Source organism: Aspergillus tanneri, assembly GCF_003426965.1.
Source record: "Aspergillus tanneri strain NIH1004 chromosome Unknown AapTan_3_pilon_pilon_pilon, whole genome shotgun sequence".
In the NCBI taxonomy this organism is placed as follows: domain Eukaryota; kingdom Fungi; phylum Ascomycota; class Eurotiomycetes; order Eurotiales; family Aspergillaceae; genus Aspergillus; species Aspergillus tanneri.
In genome coordinates, this window is record NW_022984630.1 from 1,308,464 (window position 1) to 1,325,827 (window position 17,364).

Here is a 17,364-nt window from a genome sequence, read left to right on the forward strand (position 1 = left end):
GATGGGAAATGATTCCAAATGTATGATATGAGATGATTTGTTGTTTCTGCTCTCAAACTCTTTTTCGGATTGTGTTCTCTGGTTTTACCGTTCTGATGGTCGATCGAGGCTTCGTCCAGAGGGTGAAACGGTACGGATTTGAGTGAGTGCGTCGTAACGTCCTTGCTCGGCAAGATCCTCATGTTCTCGGCAGAGACTGGTTCGGTGGCGGAAGAATCGGTTGCGACTGACGGATGAAGCTATGCTACGGCCGCCTTGGGATTCAGTCGACCGACGGCCTTCACCTGGAGCGGAGGGTACGCTTAGGTTGGAGTTAGCGCGTGGCCGGGAGGAAGAGGAGCGGTGGCTACGGCGCTCAGCCTCTTCTTCCTCTTCTTCCTGGATGCGACGCTCGGCGGTTTCTCGGTTGGTGAACCGTACGACATCATCGACTCGCTGAGCACGATCTTCAAAAACATCGCCCATCACATCGCTAGAAGATACGTCGCGCATACCCAGAGAGAAGTCGACATGCTTGCGGGATTGCATCGTGTCGCCGCGAGCGCGGGCAGCGGCGGTTGTTGCACCTTTGCGAAGGATCGACGGGTGACGCATGGCACTGGAGTTGCTGACGCCGGTGTTCTCGGGAAGGTCGTGTCGCCCGCTCAAGGGAGTTCCTGGTGGGCGGCTGTCGTTGTTGGAGGACGTTTGCTGAGGGAAACCAGCGACATGGAACGGAATGTCCACGCTGGCACCCTGAAGGTTCATGCGTGGCCCTTCGATACCAATCTCTTGCAAGGCAATCATGAGCATGCAGATGAACTTGTTGCGGCGCTGCAGACGCAGCCCTTCATTTTGCCAGTTCGACTTATAGAAGAAGACAACGTTGAGGGTCACGGAGAAGTTTTCGGTCACCTGGCGCATCTCAGTGAGGATGTTGGTCTGGAACTCACGTCGCTCACTTCGGACAAACTCCAGGAGGCGCTGACGAAGAGCATCAATCTGTTCGAGTGTTGTTCCATACTTGATGACGATGGGGATTGCCTCGGCGAGGGCGCCAGATCTGCGCTGATTGAGGATGAAAAGAGTATTGAGATAGCTGTTCGGCGCCTGGACAATGTGACCCTGCATCTTCTTGAATTCCGTGTAGAGTAAGGAGATCTGCTTGACGAAATAGTCGTCACCAAGACCAGCATCGCCCGAGTTGCCGTAGATTGTAACACGGTCTCCGACGTCAAAGGGATGTTTGATGAAAACGAAGACAACCGACTGGAGGAACTCTTGCGCGGTGGCAGAGAAAAGCCAGGATAAGGCTAGAATACTGGATCCAGCGGATGTGAGCACACCTGCCGCCGACGTAGAGATAAGGGAAAGGAAGACAATGAGGGTAATGACGGCCACGAAGAACTCCAGGACGTTGTCAAGCCTGGACACAACTGAATCCAGATCCTTCAAAGAAGCGGTAATGGACTTGCGTTCGCGTCCAATTTCCACGCACACTGCCTCCAGCTCATCCATGGAGATGTCGCCATTCATATCTTTGTCGAACATGACGAATGCAGCGTCTGCCTCGTCATTATTGTCGAAAGCTTCCTTCAAGTCGCCCGAGAAGACAGTATCGAAGCCATCACGTACGAAAGTCCGGTACAGCCGACGGGCGAGAACTTGACAACCGGACGTGGTCCGTAATAAGGTGAGGACAACCTGATAGGGTTGTGTACTGTTTGTGGCTTTGCGGCCAGTGAAGTCCGCAGCAACCGCGCCTGCCACATCACCAACCTTGTTCAAAGCGCCCTTGGCAGCTCGCTGTGCCTTTCCGGCGATTTGGAGAGGGGTCTTCATCCCGTTATCATTATTCTTCTCTTTCTCTTCAAAATCCTCATCATTGTCTGAGATCTTATTCCGAGAGAAATCATACAGTTTGGTCAAGCTGCCAATCTGGAACTTATTGATCTCAATTCTATCGGCGTAGGTACGTGTATGGAAGCTGATTGCAATCAGCTGGATGATGAATTTCTCGATTAGGTTCAGAATCACGAAAACGAAGACAGAAATGATGATTTTGTTGACGGTCCTCTCCCATTCACGCGTCCCGCGGTTGCCATCGACGTGGTGGTTTGTCATTGTGGGCAAGAATGAGACTTCAACACCCAGCCACCAGAAGAAAAGTGTGGCATGGAGCTCCAGTTGCTTTGCCAAGTCGCGCCATTTCTTTGCGTTATTGGTGAAAACACTGGCCAACAACCCTACTGGGATGGGTATACACTTCGCCACGATCTATGGAAGTAGTGAATTAGCCCACCATAGAAGACGACTAGGAGATGCGCGATACACATACTCTACCGGCCCACAAAGTTAACCAAACGATTTCCAACCAGACCGAAAACCACAGCAATTTGACACCTCCAACGTTGGCATCCGGGTATGCCAGGGCCCCGACCAATAACGGGATTAGCAGAATGAGGACCAAAGGGACAATGTACGTGACATATCGAATTAGGAAGCTGGACTCGTGAATCTTTTTGATGAACTTCGCAAAACTGGTGTTGGGGTCCTCCGGGGGGTTGTAGACAGCGGCCTTTTCGTGCAATGGGTTGGTAGCTTCATCGAATTCATCAACGGTCTGGGAGCGCCGCGAGCGAGTTCGCGAGATGGAATGGCTGTCTCCTGCTCCGTCTTCTCTTTCGCGCTCGTCACGAGCGGAACGGGATGCCACACGCTCTGCCTCGAGAACAGCCAGGTCATCTTCAAGACGCTTGGCCTGCTCTCTTGTGGCTGATGGGGAACGCAATGCGGTCCTGTCTAGATCGTCGTACGAGGCAGTATCGACTTGGAGGTGAACCCGATTACTATCATTCCAGGTTTCATCGCCATAGACACCATCATCGAAGGTTGGGACTTCATCGGTTCTCTCCTTCTTCTTGTCTTCTGGGTATCTGGGAGCCGAAAGCTCCTCCACAGGAGTCGACATGCTGGCACCAGGCCAGTAGTGTGAGCCACAGGTTTGGCGAAAGGCCGATCAATAAAATCTGTGACAGGGTAGACTGATTGGAAGTAAAACGATTGACAAAATATTCTAAGAAGCCAGAGAAGGGGGAAATAATAACAATAACAATAACAATAACAATAGTAAAAAGCGAGTGTGGGGGGTATGAATGGAAGAAAGTACAAAGAAAGAGAGGGAAAATGTCGAGTTCTATAGATGGATGCTCCAAGCCCTGCTCTGTAACCAATCTGACACCAAGAAAGGTGGGGAAAGGTCTGTCACAGAGCGGAATGATCACCCAATCTGACGATAAAGAAAAATAAAATATGAAAAGTATAAACAACGGAGGATTGAATATTGTATAGAAAATGGAAGGAAAGAGAGAGTTAGAATAATGAGAGACTAGAGACTGCGAGGGCGAACGACTGAGGGAAAGAGATCAATAATGGCGATGATAGGGGGAAAGCCAGGAAAGGACAAAAAAAAAAAAATTAAAAAAACTGGAGTAGCATGAGCAGGATAGCACCAAATTCCAACAGTGAACACTCCATCGCAGCCCGGAGAAAAGCGAGCCCACGAAGATGCCGATCGCACAGGATCATGGTCCGGTGGAGAAAATCGCCGCTTTCCATCAGTCCAGACCGTTGGAAATGGGAAAGAGTTCCAATAAAACACTCTCATCCAATCCGATCCAAGCCCTACGTCCCGCTGCTGACATCCGTCTCATTTGTGGTGAAATGAATCATTTGCTAATTTCCCCCAACCAGTGTGAGACCTAAGCGAAGCACATGCAGAGCTCAAAATCGTCTCCTTACCGGGTCTGTCCCAAGTGGTCCCTCAAAGAGTCCAACTAGGTCCGTGGTAAGCTGCCATTATTGAAGGACCCCGACAGAGATATCTGGGTACGCAACGCCTCAGCCAATAACTATGTTCCGATCCAAGAGTTCTAGATGCCTTGCATGTCATTTCGCCTGTTTCACCCATTCTTGGCCCGAACTGAGAGTAGTCCGGAGTCGATGCAGAGAAAATTCCTTGTCAAAGTACTCGGGACGGCACCATTCATACATCTTTGTACCGTGTACATACATACAGAGTATACAGAGTGCAGAAGGTCCGGTAAATTCCATGTATGAGGGTGGGGATGAAAACGCCTGCGTAAATTGGCCACTGCCAAGCAACGCCACCTCAGGCACGCGCTGAAGGCAATCTATTTCCCTCCTTTCCGTACCGTCGAATTCCTGCGAGGTGACGGTGGGAACCACTGGTTTCAATTAATCTGGAGCCCACGCAAGATGAGGAGCAATTAGTACTCCAGGACATGAGGAAGGGATATTAATAGCACGCCCAGCCGTGGTTGATGGGCTGTCAGCTGTCTTTCATTCTTCCTGAAAAGGTTCTGGGATGTTGGCTTCTGCATAACTTGCCTGTCGCATAAAATATGTACACATCTCATGTCACATGATGTCTTTTTTTCCCATACTTTGGTAAAACTCTCTCTCCCCTCTCTGTTTCATGTCTTTTCTTTGCCCCCGTTTGTTTCTATACCAGAGGACGGGGGAAAGATGTCCCTCTACTCTATACGAATACACAATTATTGGATATCTCTCTACTCCTTGTAGCCACTCTCACCACCCTTCAACATCACCGTCAAATCTTCGCGGGACTGGCTCGATGACGTGTTTTACCCCGCCATGGTATCGAAGATCCTTCGCTGCTGCATCGTCGAATGTATGAGTGAGCATAATTGACTATCTTGAGCTAAACAAGCATTGCTATCATGATTTGCTTATCGACATATGCACTGTATATCCTCTATACGATAGAGATAAAGATTAGCTGAATATACTGACTGCTACAATATCGTCATGATCTTCGTCCATGTACGTAGCACAATTAACTCCTATAGTCTATTTTATAGATCCAAGGAAATGCTGGCAACAACTGAAAGGTTGGGTGGGTGCCTTAGGCGTCTGCTGTGGCGCCTGAGGACTCGATCTGCGGTAAGGGGGGGAAGAGCGGCGTTGATTGGCTGGGGAGACCAGTTTATTGGCGCCCGGCAGGAACGATCGTTCGCTCTGTCGAGCTATCACCATCCTCTTTCTTTTCTTTTCTCTTTTCTCCTTTTCCTTCTCATCGAATTTCTTCTCTCTGGATCTTCGTCTGTCTTCTATCCCACTGTTAAATCACGTCTTCTCGCGTCTCGTTCCAATCCCAGGTTAATTCGGCGTCATGCGCGGCGAGGTATGAACCCCCCCATTTCTGTTTACTCCCCCGCACCGGTCCCTCTCCTGAGCCTGGAAGCTGGTTATACCTGCCCCTATCCATGCAGAACACATTTAACTACGGTGAATACGTTCTAATTGATTTCCCTTGCCGAGTTTAGGTTTGCCACATCCACATTGGCCAGGCTGGTACTCAGCTTGGTAACAGTGCTTGGGAGCTGTACGTCCTCACCGCTTGTCCATCGACCCTCGGCCGTAAACATAACATTCAATACTCACTGTGCTCCGGTTGAATTTAGGTATCTTCTGGAGCATGGCCTCAAGGCAGATGGTCATTTTGCATCCAAGGAAGCCGAGGAAATCAACCAGGGTGGCTCCTTTCAAACCTTCTTCACCGAAACCAGTGGCGGAAAATACGTTCCTCGCTCCATCTTCGTGGATCTTGACCCATCGGTATGCAGTCACCCACGCCGGTAGATCCACTTCTGAAGTCCCGACTGCTAAACGAATTATCACAGCCAATCGATGAGATCCGCACTGGTGACTACCGTCAGCTCTTCCATCCCGAATTGCTGATTAGCGGCAAGGAGGATGCTGCCAACAACTGTAGGTTTGGGGGTTCCGGCATGGAAGACGAGTAGCACTCATGCATAGCAGATGCCCGTGGCCACTACACCATTGGAAAGGAACTCGTCGACAATGTGATCGACCGCATCCGCCGTGTTGCTGGTACGTTTCCAACAGTCCCCACACTTGGCTGCATGACTTCATGGGGTGGACGTATTAATAAATTCACCCAGATAACTGCTCTTCTCTCCAGGGCTTCCTCGTCTTCCACTCTTTTGGTGGTGGTACCGGCTCCGGCTTCGGTGCTCTGCTACTGGAGCGTCTTTCTACCGATTATGGCAAGAAGTCCAAGCTGGAGTTCGCCATCTACCCATCCCCTCGAGTGTCAACTGCGGTTGTCGAGCCATATAACGCTGTTTTGTCCACCCACAGCACCATTGAGAACTCCGACTGCACTTTCCTGGTGGACAACGAAGCCGTCTATGACATCTGCCGCCGCAACCTGGATATTCCCCGCCCCGGCTATGACCATCTGAATCGCCTGATCGCCCAGGTCGTCAGTTCCATTACCTCCAGTCTGCGATTCGACGGCGCCCTCAATGTCGACTTGGCCGAGTTCCAGACCAACCTGGTGCCGTTCCCTCGGATCCACTACCCCCTGATTTCATATGCGCCTGTGGTTGGATCTAGCCGCAGCTCTCATGAGAGTTTCAGAGTGCAGGACCTTACTTTCCAGTGTATGCGCCCCCATAATTCGACACGTCATTTAGTTTCACTGACCGCGGCTTGCAGGTTTCGAACCCAACAACCAGATGGTGGTTTGCGACCCTCGCAACGGCAAGTACATGGCTGTGGCTCTGTTGTACCGTGGCGATGTGGTGCCTCGTGACTGTAACCTGGCTATCGCTTCTCTCAAGGCCAAGGCTTCGTTTAACCTGGTTGAGTGGTGCCCTACAGGGTTCAAGCTGGGCATCAACTACCAGAAGCCTGTGCGTGTCCCTGGCAGTGAGCTCGCTCCTGTCGACCGCTCCGTTAGCATGTTGTCAAACACCACTTCCATTGCCGAGGCCTGGAGCCGCCTGGACCACAAGTTTGACCTTATGTACTCTAAGCGTGCTTTCGTGCACTGGTATGTGGGTGAAGGTATGGAAGAGGGTGAGTTCTCGGAGGCTCGTGAGGATCTGGCTGCTCTGGAGAAGGACTACGAAGAAGTGGCCAACGACAGTTTGGAGGTTGAGCCGGAGGAAGTGGAGTACTGATACTCAGGAAATCCTCTGCCTTGTCCGCTTTCGTTGGTTTGATTCTTGGTATGTCTAATTTCTGTCAAACTTCAAAACTGAGTGTATCCTGTCCTTCAACTCGCGACAACCCCTCTGTTCCTGCTTCGCTAGCGTTGTTTGAAATTTTAGCTCTTGTCCGATAGTGCGTCAGATCGCCCTACAGGGTCGAAATATGAATGCAAGTCTTTTAATTCTATTAGATAGTGGACAGTCTAAAGGGGGAATTCGTAAACACCGGGTCGACTAATCCTTCTCCGCAGCCACGTCCCATTTCCGCAGTAGCTTCAGCGACTCCTCGTATGTCCACATCGTCACCGCGCTAGCTGGGGCGGCTTTCAACAGGCTCACCGTCAAGCCTCGGTATAGGCCGCGGATGCCCTGGGTTCGGAGGATTAGCGCGATCGTGGCGAACACCCCGCGATACTCAGGGATGTTACGATGGACATACAACGAGCGCGTCGGCCCTTGCACCTGCAGGCGCTTTCGTACCAGATCTAATGGAAATACCCCGGTTTTGGCCAGCACACTGGCAATGATGCCGGCAGCGGCATCTCCAGACCCAAAAGGCAGATCATAATGGCCTGATAGAGAAGGCCGGAGCGACTCGTACGTCGCAAAAAATAATCCCATGTACGGGACGATCTGGCCGACGGCCGCACTACAACCCCGGAAAAATCCCATGCGCCCTTCCCGCCTCGATATCTCCCGCACGGAGTCCAAAAGAGACTTATACACTCGCTCCGTCCCTTGGGCGGCGAAACGCGTTCGCAGAAGATCCAACGGGTATGTCGTGGCCGTGGCCAACCCTCCCGCGAAGGCGCCAGAAACGAAGGACTCGGCGGTCGCAGGAAGCCGATAAGGGTCCAATTGGGTGAGAAGTTGGTTCACAGTACGGTATGTGGTGAATTGAACCGCGCCGTAGCAGACATACATTAATTCTGCAGGTACGTTTCCTTTCCAAAGACCCTGTTCTCGTTCATCACGGCACGAGTAAGCGTGATCGTCCGCGAAGTTCGGGAAAAGAGGGGGAAAAAAAAACTTACAGTTATACCCTCTTGTCGGATGATTGCTCGCATCGTGGAGAGAGTCCCCTTATACACTGGGCCTTTTACATCTTTATGGGAGGCAGGGTCGGAGAGGGAATGGATTTGGAGTTGAAGACGAATCTTGACGACATCGAGAGGGGCGATGCAGAATCTATCCCCGCAAGAATTTAATTAGATTTTTCTTTTCTTTTCTTTTGATAGATCTTTGGATTGGGTTGAATTGAATTGATCAAGAACAATAGCGACCAAGAAACAAAGAAGTTTAACTCATGAGACGTTATAACTCACCGGGAAACCAAACCGGCTATCCCACCGGCGAGGACAACCTGTCGTCGAGTGCCCTGATAACACAGTAGTTAGCAACAAAACACAGCCAACGTGGTCGTCACAAGTGATCGACTTTAGTTCAGATAGAGTCACTCACCTCATCCTTGAGGTGTTCTCCCCCGGCCGACATGCATGTGACAAATAAGAGATTGGATGGGAAAGATCGGAGGATACCGGGGGTACGATACTCCGTATGTAAGGTTGGAGATCGTATGATCACGATGGAAGCATTGAATGCAGGGTGAAAACAGGGCAGAGAAGATAATATTCTAGATGCTTGATGTTAGTTCAGGAGAAAAGATAAAATAGGTTTTAGACTCCGTAATACGTAAGAAGAACTTGAAGTTGGAATTTGTTACTTTATTATTATGATATAGTTTCAAAAAATTAAAAATTAAAAATTATGCATTGAAGGGACGCTGAAATGACGTAGTTCCGTCGCTGCTTTAATGGTGTTCACGTGATTCGTATTTCTATTGGGAATACTACCAGCTTATTGGGGGTCTGTTATATTAGTTTCCTATTCATTAAATTGACCAACCAGAGGTTTATATTAGAATAGTGGTCTTGTTTTTGCACTGTCTCTATTTATGGTCACCCTTTTTGCATATTCGTATACTGAATAGAGGAATGGGATAAGTTTTGAAACCTCCAGGAAGTGGTTCGAAATTCCAGGGAAGGCAGTTACAGAAGGTTGCTCTATACTGGATGATCTGTTGGCACAACTACTCGTGAATATCCGCAACATCAGCGCCCTTGTCGAGTAGCATTTGAATCACCGGTTTATGCCCGCTCCGTTCAGCCCATGGTGGTGTGTCTGTATCACTTCCCGTCTGATATCCCGACACCGATACAGTTGGTGCCGGTAGAATTATTTGTTCAGACAAAGAATTTGTCAAGATCACTACGCATATGTTCTAATAAAGATCGGCTCTACATTGGCCTCTATGTGCCGAGAGAAGCCTCTTCTATGCCCGGCAAGGAAGATATGCAAGTTCATGGTGTGCGATCTTGTCGATGCATAAGAATTGATATTATACTCTATCTACTAAGGTATCAGTGGGCATCATCGTCGGCCCAAAGATTGAAATAGGCGGTAAAATGGGTATGCGCTACGAAGGAGAGCAGAAGCCACGGGAGCTGGTTGGAATGGTTTTTTAATGACGCCGAATGCCCACTTATACCTACCAACATGTTGCTTGTTCGAATTATGATCGGAAAGATAGAGGATAGGGAACGCCTTGCAGAACTTCTGCGTAATTGGGCAAGGCACTCCTGGATGGAACTGTATATCTTGGATTAAGGAGGCCTTAGAGAGAGTCAAGGATGATGCCAAAGCCTTAGGCATGAGTGTCGTTGAGTGAGAAACTGTGCGCGATGAGGTGATGGCATATTGCCAACGGAAGAAAAATTAGCATCGCTTTGATGGTGAGGGAGATTTCGAGACGCTCAAGATTCCAACTTACGACTTAATTGAGCGGAGTGAGACAATTATATAACGTGCTATGCTAGAGTTGCCTGCTAAACATCGACAAAGTCCTTCTGACGGGTCTATTTCATCGCCTGTTAACACTTTCAATTTGAGACGAGCCTAGTTTTTCAACATAGAATTCGATTATGCCAACTCAGAGATAGACTTTACATTGAACCTCAGTTCCTGAAAGACTGTGTCCGCTGGATCGATGTGGTCGAATTTGTATAGATGGCCCAGAGGTAAGAGCTCACCCCGGTTTCTCCCACTACCTACATTATGCAGAAGGCAGATCGTTGTATATGTTGAAGAAAATCGGTTATAAATATAGGTAGGCGATCGATTCGACCCCCGAAATCCTGACCATTTCGTCATTTCCACCCACTCGCGGCTATCTGAAACACCACGGAAAAGCTTCAAGTCACGAAAACAGCTGTTTGGATGGCCACAGGACTGTCCGATGGGGAAGGTGGTGCTTGAAATCTACGGGATGATGGCCAAAATTCTTGGGAGATATAAAATCGTGTCTAGATGGCTCGTAATTCTGATCATCAATTGAACCATTCAATATTCAACTAAGCGGTTGGATTTAGTCGAATCAGCCATTCGAAATAACTCCATTTCATTCATTTCCTACTTAATTCAACAGTATATACATGTTTCCACAGGTTTTTATCTGTCAGTCACATTGGCAATGACGTCGGTATTCGCTAGATAACGCGCAGGGAAACTATCGCACTGGCTGAGAGGGCGTTCTAAGCTTGTATCAATATGCACTAAAAACGGTACTAGCCCTAATTATGCATCATAATTTCTTCTGATGTACGGACAGCTTGATAGCTCTTATTCGACCACAATAACCAATTAGCAATAGGTCTCACCATGTACAGTATTATATTCAACTGTTGGCCCGCTATCTGGAACTAAAATGGCCGTCCTCCACCACGGACACTTCGTTCCGAGCTCGTATTTCTCATATTTTTGACTTGCCCCGCATTGTCACGACCTAGATCTTATTGTTGTTGGCTCCGACATCTGTTGCCAGAAATATTTGTTAAGTAACCACCACCACTGGGACGAGCATATACATTCAAAGTGCAAGATATATGGACTCCCAAGATGCGTCCTGGAAGGCAGTGGCCGACGCAAAACGTGCAGCAATACTGACGGCCATACCAGAAGAATGGCAACTCGCACACTTGCCTTCCCCCCAGGAAGTTCCAGATGTCACTGGTGATTTCATACAGCAGTATCTCACACCACAAAAGATCAAGATCACAGAAGCAGATGCAGTTAAAATTACGAAAAACACGTCCTCAGGCCAATGGACTGCTGTAGAGGTGACGGAGGCATTTTGCCATCGAGCAGCGCTTGCGCACCAAATGGTCGGCTAATTTTTCTTATCTCTATGTGAATAATGTCCTCTTCGCTGACAGATCTTAGACAAATTGCTTGCACGAAGTCTTCTTTTCCGCAGCCTTGGAGGAAGCTCGATTGCTTGATGAGTATCTTGCGAGACACGGGAAACCAAAAGGCCCGCTTCATGGATTGCCGATAAGTCTGAAAGACCAGTTTCATGTAAGAGGCGTGGAAACGACAATGGGGTATGTGAGCTGGATCGGAACGTTCCAAGGGAAGCCGTACGATGGGAGAGCATTGAATTACGAGAGTGAGTTGGTGCGTGAACTGCGCGAGCTCGGAGCGGTGCTGTACTGCAAGACCAGTGTCCCTCATACACTAATGGGCGCGGAGACGAGCAATAACATCGTTGGATATGTACGCCTTCCACAAAACCGAAGGCTTTCTCCAGGAGCCAGCTCAGGCGGCGAGGGCGCATTGATCGGTTTTCGGGGCTCACCTGCTGGGTTCGGCACTGATATCGGTGGTAGTATTCGGCACCCGTCCGCGCTGAATGGTCTTTATGGATTGAGGCCCTCGTCGGGGAGGTCTCCATACGAGGGGGCTGCGAATTCAATGGATGGCCAGAATGTGATGCCGTCTGTGGTGGGACCTATGGCAACCAGTGCATCGGCTCTCAAATTGCTGATGAAGGCGGTTCTCAGCCAACAACCGTGGCTCCAGGATCCGCTGGTGGTGGAGCTTCCCTGGAGGACTGAGATGGAGGAGTCAGTTTTAGATCTCATTCGATCGTCAACAGATGGGCGCGGGAAGCTTGCGTTTGGCGTGTTAAAGCATGATGGATGTGTGATGCCACAACCACCTGTCCAGCGAGCAATGGAGTACGTAACGGGTCTCCTGAAGCGCCTGGGGCACAAGGTAGTTTTGTTGAAACTCTAGTGAGGTGCAACAGCTGATATCTAACCTAGGTTATTGAATGGGAACCTCCCTCCCATAAACTTGCCGCCAAACTTGCCGTACGCGCGAACTCGTTAATCTAAATATGTGACATGCTGCTAACAAGACAATAGTTTGAAATATACGGGCTCGATGGCGGGAGAGACTGTTTTCAGAATCTTTCTTTATCAGGAGAATCCCCAATCCCTCAAGTCCTCGAACCGTTCAATCACGGCCAGGGTAAACAGGCCGATGCCAGCCAAATAGCAGCCATTAATATTGAGAAACGAGAATTCCAGAAGGCGTATCTGGACTATTGGAATGAGACTATCAATGTAACCGGTACTGGGAGGACAGCCGATGCTCTCATTACCCCTGTAATCGCATACACGGCCGTCAAACCACATCAGTTACGATATGTGGATTATTCGCTCTTTGTGAATATCTTGGATTATCCCTCCGTTACTGTACCGGTTACACGGGCCGATAAAGCCATTGACAAACAAGACCAAACTTATAGGCCTGAAAACAGCCAAGACCAGCAAGTGTATGATGACTGTAGGTTATTTCAACAGCATTTTTTGGCTACTTTCTAATACTTGACATATAGATGATGCGGAATTGTACCATGGCTCGCCTATTGCGGTGCAACTGGTTGGCAGGCGATTGCATGAGGAACAAATTTTGACCTTGGCTGAATATTTAAGTGGACTGCTTGACTTCCATTAGTATATAAGGTTTTCGCAGTACCCTTGGCATTAAGCTTGTACAGAGCTGGAGGTTCTTGTCAACAGGCTTGGTTCTAAATTCTTGCTGGCTATTCCGCACCATGTTTTTATCCCATGAGCACATGACAGTATAGAGCAAATCAACCTATGAGTATCCAATAAGTTCACGTTGGCTGTGTGGACGGTTGGGGGAAATATCACATGCATTCGTCCCTAGGTAGGAGTGTGGGCATATAGTCGAGGTGACGAAGGACGACTATGTTCTACCCCAGATGAATCCATCCAAACGAGATACGATGCGTTTTCTATTGGTGAGAGGGGGTTAAGTGAAGCTAGATTCTCTCTTTCCTTGACCCCCAGTGAGAAAGTGTTCTGAGTGATTACCCATTGCACGTCACTCCGAGCAAATGGTTACTAAGGTCTATGCAAAAGCTGCAGTGATGGTTATTTTGTATAGATTACTCACAGATAATTAGAACTTTACTAGAGTCTATAATTAACTAACTAACTATAGAGATTTTACATAAGCAGAGAAAATAGTTAACTTAGCTAGCTGGACTATCAGATCCACATAGAGTCGATATCTGAATATCTGTACAAGCGTCACAACCGCTTAGCCCACTGTAAAATACTTCACGTCTCTAACAACCTTCCAGAAATGCAGAGTTCATGTGGCTTGATTAGAAAACCCATCTTCCAGTCAGTGAAACAAATGGAGATGGATGGGCCACTCATAAACTGCTTTCCATGCGCCTCGGTGAATCAAGCGCTATAATGTCGACTGGAGAAGAGTATCGAGCACCCAACCCAGGCCGATTCCTATAGTCTTTTGTCTCCCGGAGAAGACACTGAAGGAGGGAGTCAGAAGGTCAGCATTTCGCCCCTTTCTGGTATTAACTTGCTAATCATGGGACAGAATATCGTGCGTCTTAGCACACTGATAAGTGGGCTAAGACGCTTGGACAACAATGGTGCTCAGTCGGGTTGCAAAAATGCAACCTTTTTTCACAAGTCCTGCCTGATCTCTGTGAGTATATTTTGAGGCTTCTCCTAAGGCAGCCTATGTAGATTGTACTCCAGAAGGGTATACGGGGGAGGGGTATGCAATAATATTGGTTTTTTTAAATGTATGAGCAGAGATGGGCCGAGGCAGTGGTCATGTGACTTCTGTCAGTCCACCTGGCAAGCTCTCCGTGTTAAACCTGCAACCTCCACCCTTTCTTTCAAGGTCCTCTGGCATTTGTCTCATCATGGTGCGCCTCCTGGGGGCTTTCTTTCGCTCTGCACGGGCAGCAGCACCCTCATCGCGCCTCCCTTCTCGCCGCTTGTACTCCGCGGTTGCTGATCCGATCCAACCAGTCCCTGATGCGAAGCTTAAAAGACTCGGACCCAAACTACCTCCCTTGGAGCTAGAAAGCCCACCTCCCGATCCGGGCACGGTTGGTGTCAATGCGATGGGAATGCGATTGCAGTTTGGAGGCATGGATGATTGGTATTTACATTCTATGCTTCGTGATTCTTGCCAATGCACCCGTTGCGTAGACCAATTCTCGAAGCAACGCAATTTCCGGACCAGCGATATTCCCATCGCAATCAAGCCTCGTTCGATCAAACTGGATGGCGATCATCTTGAGATCAAATGGGCAAATGACGTCCCAGGCTACGATGAGTCGCACGTCTCCCGATACAGCCTAAGGTTCTTAAAGTACCCCTCTGCGATTCCGCACAGGGGCAGCGCTGGGCTGAAGCGGAGACGCATTGATTGGGATAAAGAGATTATGCAAAGAGTCCAACACTGGATCTCTTACAGCGATTACATGGACGATGAGTTGAAATTCACGTCTGCTATGCGTCACTTAGCCATCACCGGCTTGGTCTTTGTAAAAGACATCCCTGACTCTCGTGAGATGGTCGCGAAGATTGCAACAAGGATGGGTCCCATCCGGGATACTTTCTATGGGTCGACCTGGGATGTTCGTAGTGTCCCGAAGGCCAAAAATGTCGCATACACGAGCCAGTTTCTCGACTTCCACATGGATCTGATGTACATGAAGAACCCTCCCGGGTTCCAGCTGCTGCATTGCCTCCAAAATTCGTGTGAGGGTGGCGAGTCGTTGTTCTTGGACAGCTTTGCTGTCGCCTCGCAGATACACCACTGGCACCCCGAGATCTTCAAGGAGCTCTCCCAGTGCCGACTCACATACGAGTACAACCACGAGGATCACGTCTACTCAAATGCCTGGCCTGTATTCGAAGCCGGTACACCGGATTCAAAACAGGACCCGCATCTTTTGCATGTGAATTACTCCCCTCCCTTCCAGGGAAACATGCTTCCAAAATGGAGGGATTACGAAACGACGTCGAAGAACATCCGTGCCTTGCACTACTTCGCCAAGCAGCTTGAAGACGAGAGACGGATTTTCGAGCTGAAACTGAACCCCGGAGAATGTGTCATATTTGAAAACCGTCGGGTGCTCCATGCTCGTCGCCAATTCAATACGAGCAGTGGTCACCGCTGGCTCGCGGGTGCCTATGTAGATGAAGATGCTCTGCTGTCCAAGTTCCAGACCCTCAGCGCTAAATATCCCTTCTCATGGTTTGGGTATACCCTTCCTGGACCTCCATATTTGGACAACAAGGTCGAGAAACTAGAGACGGAAACAGCTTCTAAAGCTTAATCCATGTGGTAAATGCCACAGCAGCAGAGGATGTTAATTTTGTAAATATCTATGATGTGGAAGGAACAACAAAGGCATTACTTTGTGTGTAAATGTGTGTAGAGCGCTTTACGGGATGTATTATCTCAGGATCCTTTTTTTCGCTTTCTTTCTTTCTTTCTTTCTTTCTTTTGTTAGACTTCAACTTAAGGTACATGCTAAAAGATAAACAAAGTAGAATCATTCCTCATCGATTGTGGTAATCTAACAATAATACTAAACCGGTGCTAGAGGATAAAAGTCCTAGATAGACAAGGTGTTGACAGACCACATCGCTTGCCGATAAGATCTATAAAATCATGCCGCAGCGGATGACTTGTTCACGGAAAACTCGGTAAGGAAGTCCGGATCGTTGTCTAACTCATCCCGAACCTATATACCAGTCAGCATAAGTCAGATGTGTGTGTGTGTGTGAGCAAGAAAAACAAGACACATACAATATCCAAACCTCCCACCAATTCTCCATTTACCCACAGCTGCGGGAACGTGGGCCATTCAGCGAACTCCTTGAGTCCCTGTCTGACATCCTCATCAGCCAAGATATTGAAGAACCCATACTTGACGCTCCTCTCACGCAAGATCCCCACCAGCTGCCGACTGAACCCACACTGAGGTGCACTAGGGGTTCCCTTCATGAAGAGCATGACCGGTGCGGCCTTGACCAATTCCGCCAAGCGAGCGAACAGCGCCTCCTTGGACTGTTCGGGCGTCAAGGCGGGAGCAGCGTCCTCATTCACCGGAGGCTGTGTGGCCGTCGCAGGGCCATTCCCCCTAGGGACAGTCGACAATGGCGGCGGGATGACAGTTTTTGATGCGCCGGCTCCCGTTCCGCTCCCGGCGTGGCGCTCCACTGCATCCCGCACCTTGGTGGCTTCACTGCCGCTGATGGATTCAAGAACGCTGCCGTTGCGAAGAAGTACGACGAATGGGACCGCCGTGACGTCGTATTCTTCTGAGATGTCGGGGAGTTCTTCGGCGTTGACACTCACGAACGAGATGGAGGGCGGGGTGGCGACAGGGTATTGGGATGCGAGCGCGGAGAGGACAGCGTGCATTTGCGCACAGGGTGCGGCCCATGGAGCATGGAAGTAGAGCACAAGCAGCGATGTGGGAGGCAGGGAACTCAAATGGGCTGCGAATTCCGCCTCCGAGGTGGCCTCAACAAGGGTCGACATGGTGGTGATTCGGTGTAAGGTGGGGTTTGGTGGGCGGCAGCAGCGGGGGAGAGATCAGTTGCAGTAGTGATAGTGCTCGGTGGAGAGGGAGTGGAGAGATTCCCGGACAGATTTTGGGGTGTAAGAAGTCTAGGGGAGTTAGAATTCAAGGAGATCTCTATACCAGGCAAAAAAATCCCAGGAAGAGACCAGTGGGTTAGGATCCAATGGGCAGGAAGGAAAAGCGAATTTTGGCTTATCAGATCGAAAATCGGCGATGACGCTGACGGGAAGATGGTTGATCCGACTTGTACCATCGGCTGACTCAGGCCTAAGCTCCGGGGAAAAGCACGTCGTGCCAGTGCAGCTGTGAAGCTCGAGAACAGCATCGGATTCTCTCATCAGGGCACGGAACTGGCCCAATAGAGGTGAGCGCATTCCAGACCAGCCCATGGCCGAGTGCGAGGCTTTGAGGCATTTCCCAAAATGGTAGAAGATACGATGCCTTATCGACGCGCTATCATCACGTGCCACAAAAGTTGCATCTCCTGACATCGAAGTCCAGGCGTCGATTCAAGGCCAGGCAAGATCT

General features: G+C 49.3%; 6 protein-coding genes across 6 annotated transcripts; 3 read left to right on the forward strand and 3 right to left on the reverse strand.

Annotated features, from left to right (window-relative positions):
• Positions 1-84: 84 nt before the first annotated feature.
• ATNIH1004_004230 (Mechanosensitive ion channel family) lies at positions 85-2,950 on the reverse strand (the record flags this gene model as incomplete). The annotated part of the gene is made up of 2 exons (XM_033568900.1): positions 85-2,256; positions 2,318-2,950. 2 exons carry the CDS (start codon positions 2,948-2,950, stop codon positions 85-87), a joined length of 2,805 nt encoding a protein of 934 aa, XP_033427706.1.
• Positions 2,951-5,194: 2,244 nt separating this feature from the next.
• On the forward strand, positions 5,195-7,013 carry ATNIH1004_004231 (tubulin alpha chain; the record flags this gene model as incomplete). Its single annotated transcript, XM_033568901.1, has 7 exons — positions 5,195-5,206; positions 5,349-5,407; positions 5,487-5,640; positions 5,706-5,793; positions 5,845-5,916; positions 5,988-6,491; positions 6,547-7,013. 7 exons carry the CDS (start codon positions 5,195-5,197, stop codon positions 7,011-7,013), a joined length of 1,356 nt encoding a protein of 451 aa, XP_033427707.1.
• Positions 7,014-7,277: 264 nt separating this feature from the next.
• On the reverse strand, positions 7,278-8,537 carry TPC1 (thiamine transporter TPC1; the record flags this gene model as incomplete). Its single annotated transcript, XM_033568902.1, has 4 exons — positions 7,278-8,000; positions 8,078-8,231; positions 8,369-8,421; positions 8,505-8,537. 4 exons carry the CDS (start codon positions 8,535-8,537, stop codon positions 7,278-7,280), a joined length of 963 nt encoding a protein of 320 aa, XP_033427708.1.
• A 2,460-nt stretch (positions 8,538-10,997) lies between these two features.
• AMD2_1 (Acetamidase) lies at positions 10,998-12,902 on the forward strand (the record flags this gene model as incomplete). The annotated part of the gene is made up of 6 exons (XM_033568903.1): positions 10,998-11,001; positions 11,058-11,263; positions 11,322-12,155; positions 12,206-12,253; positions 12,308-12,731; positions 12,784-12,902. 6 exons carry the CDS (start codon positions 10,998-11,000, stop codon positions 12,900-12,902), a joined length of 1,635 nt encoding a protein of 544 aa, XP_033427709.1.
• A 1,249-nt stretch (positions 12,903-14,151) lies between these two features.
• ATNIH1004_004234 (putative Gamma-butyrobetaine hydroxylase subfamily) lies at positions 14,152-15,579 on the forward strand (the record flags this gene model as incomplete). Its single annotated transcript, XM_033568904.1, has 1 exon — positions 14,152-15,579. The coding sequence occupies one exon, from the start codon at positions 14,152-14,154 to the stop codon at positions 15,577-15,579; it is 1,428 nt and encodes a 475-aa protein (XP_033427710.1).
• Positions 15,580-15,915: 336 nt separating this feature from the next.
• Positions 15,916-16,793, reverse strand: GRX4 (PICOT family protein; the record flags this gene model as incomplete). The annotated part of the gene is made up of 2 exons (XM_033568905.1): positions 15,916-15,990; positions 16,056-16,793. 2 exons carry the CDS (start codon positions 16,791-16,793, stop codon positions 15,916-15,918), a joined length of 813 nt encoding a protein of 270 aa, XP_033427711.1.
• Between the last annotated feature and the right edge of the window lie 571 nt (positions 16,794-17,364).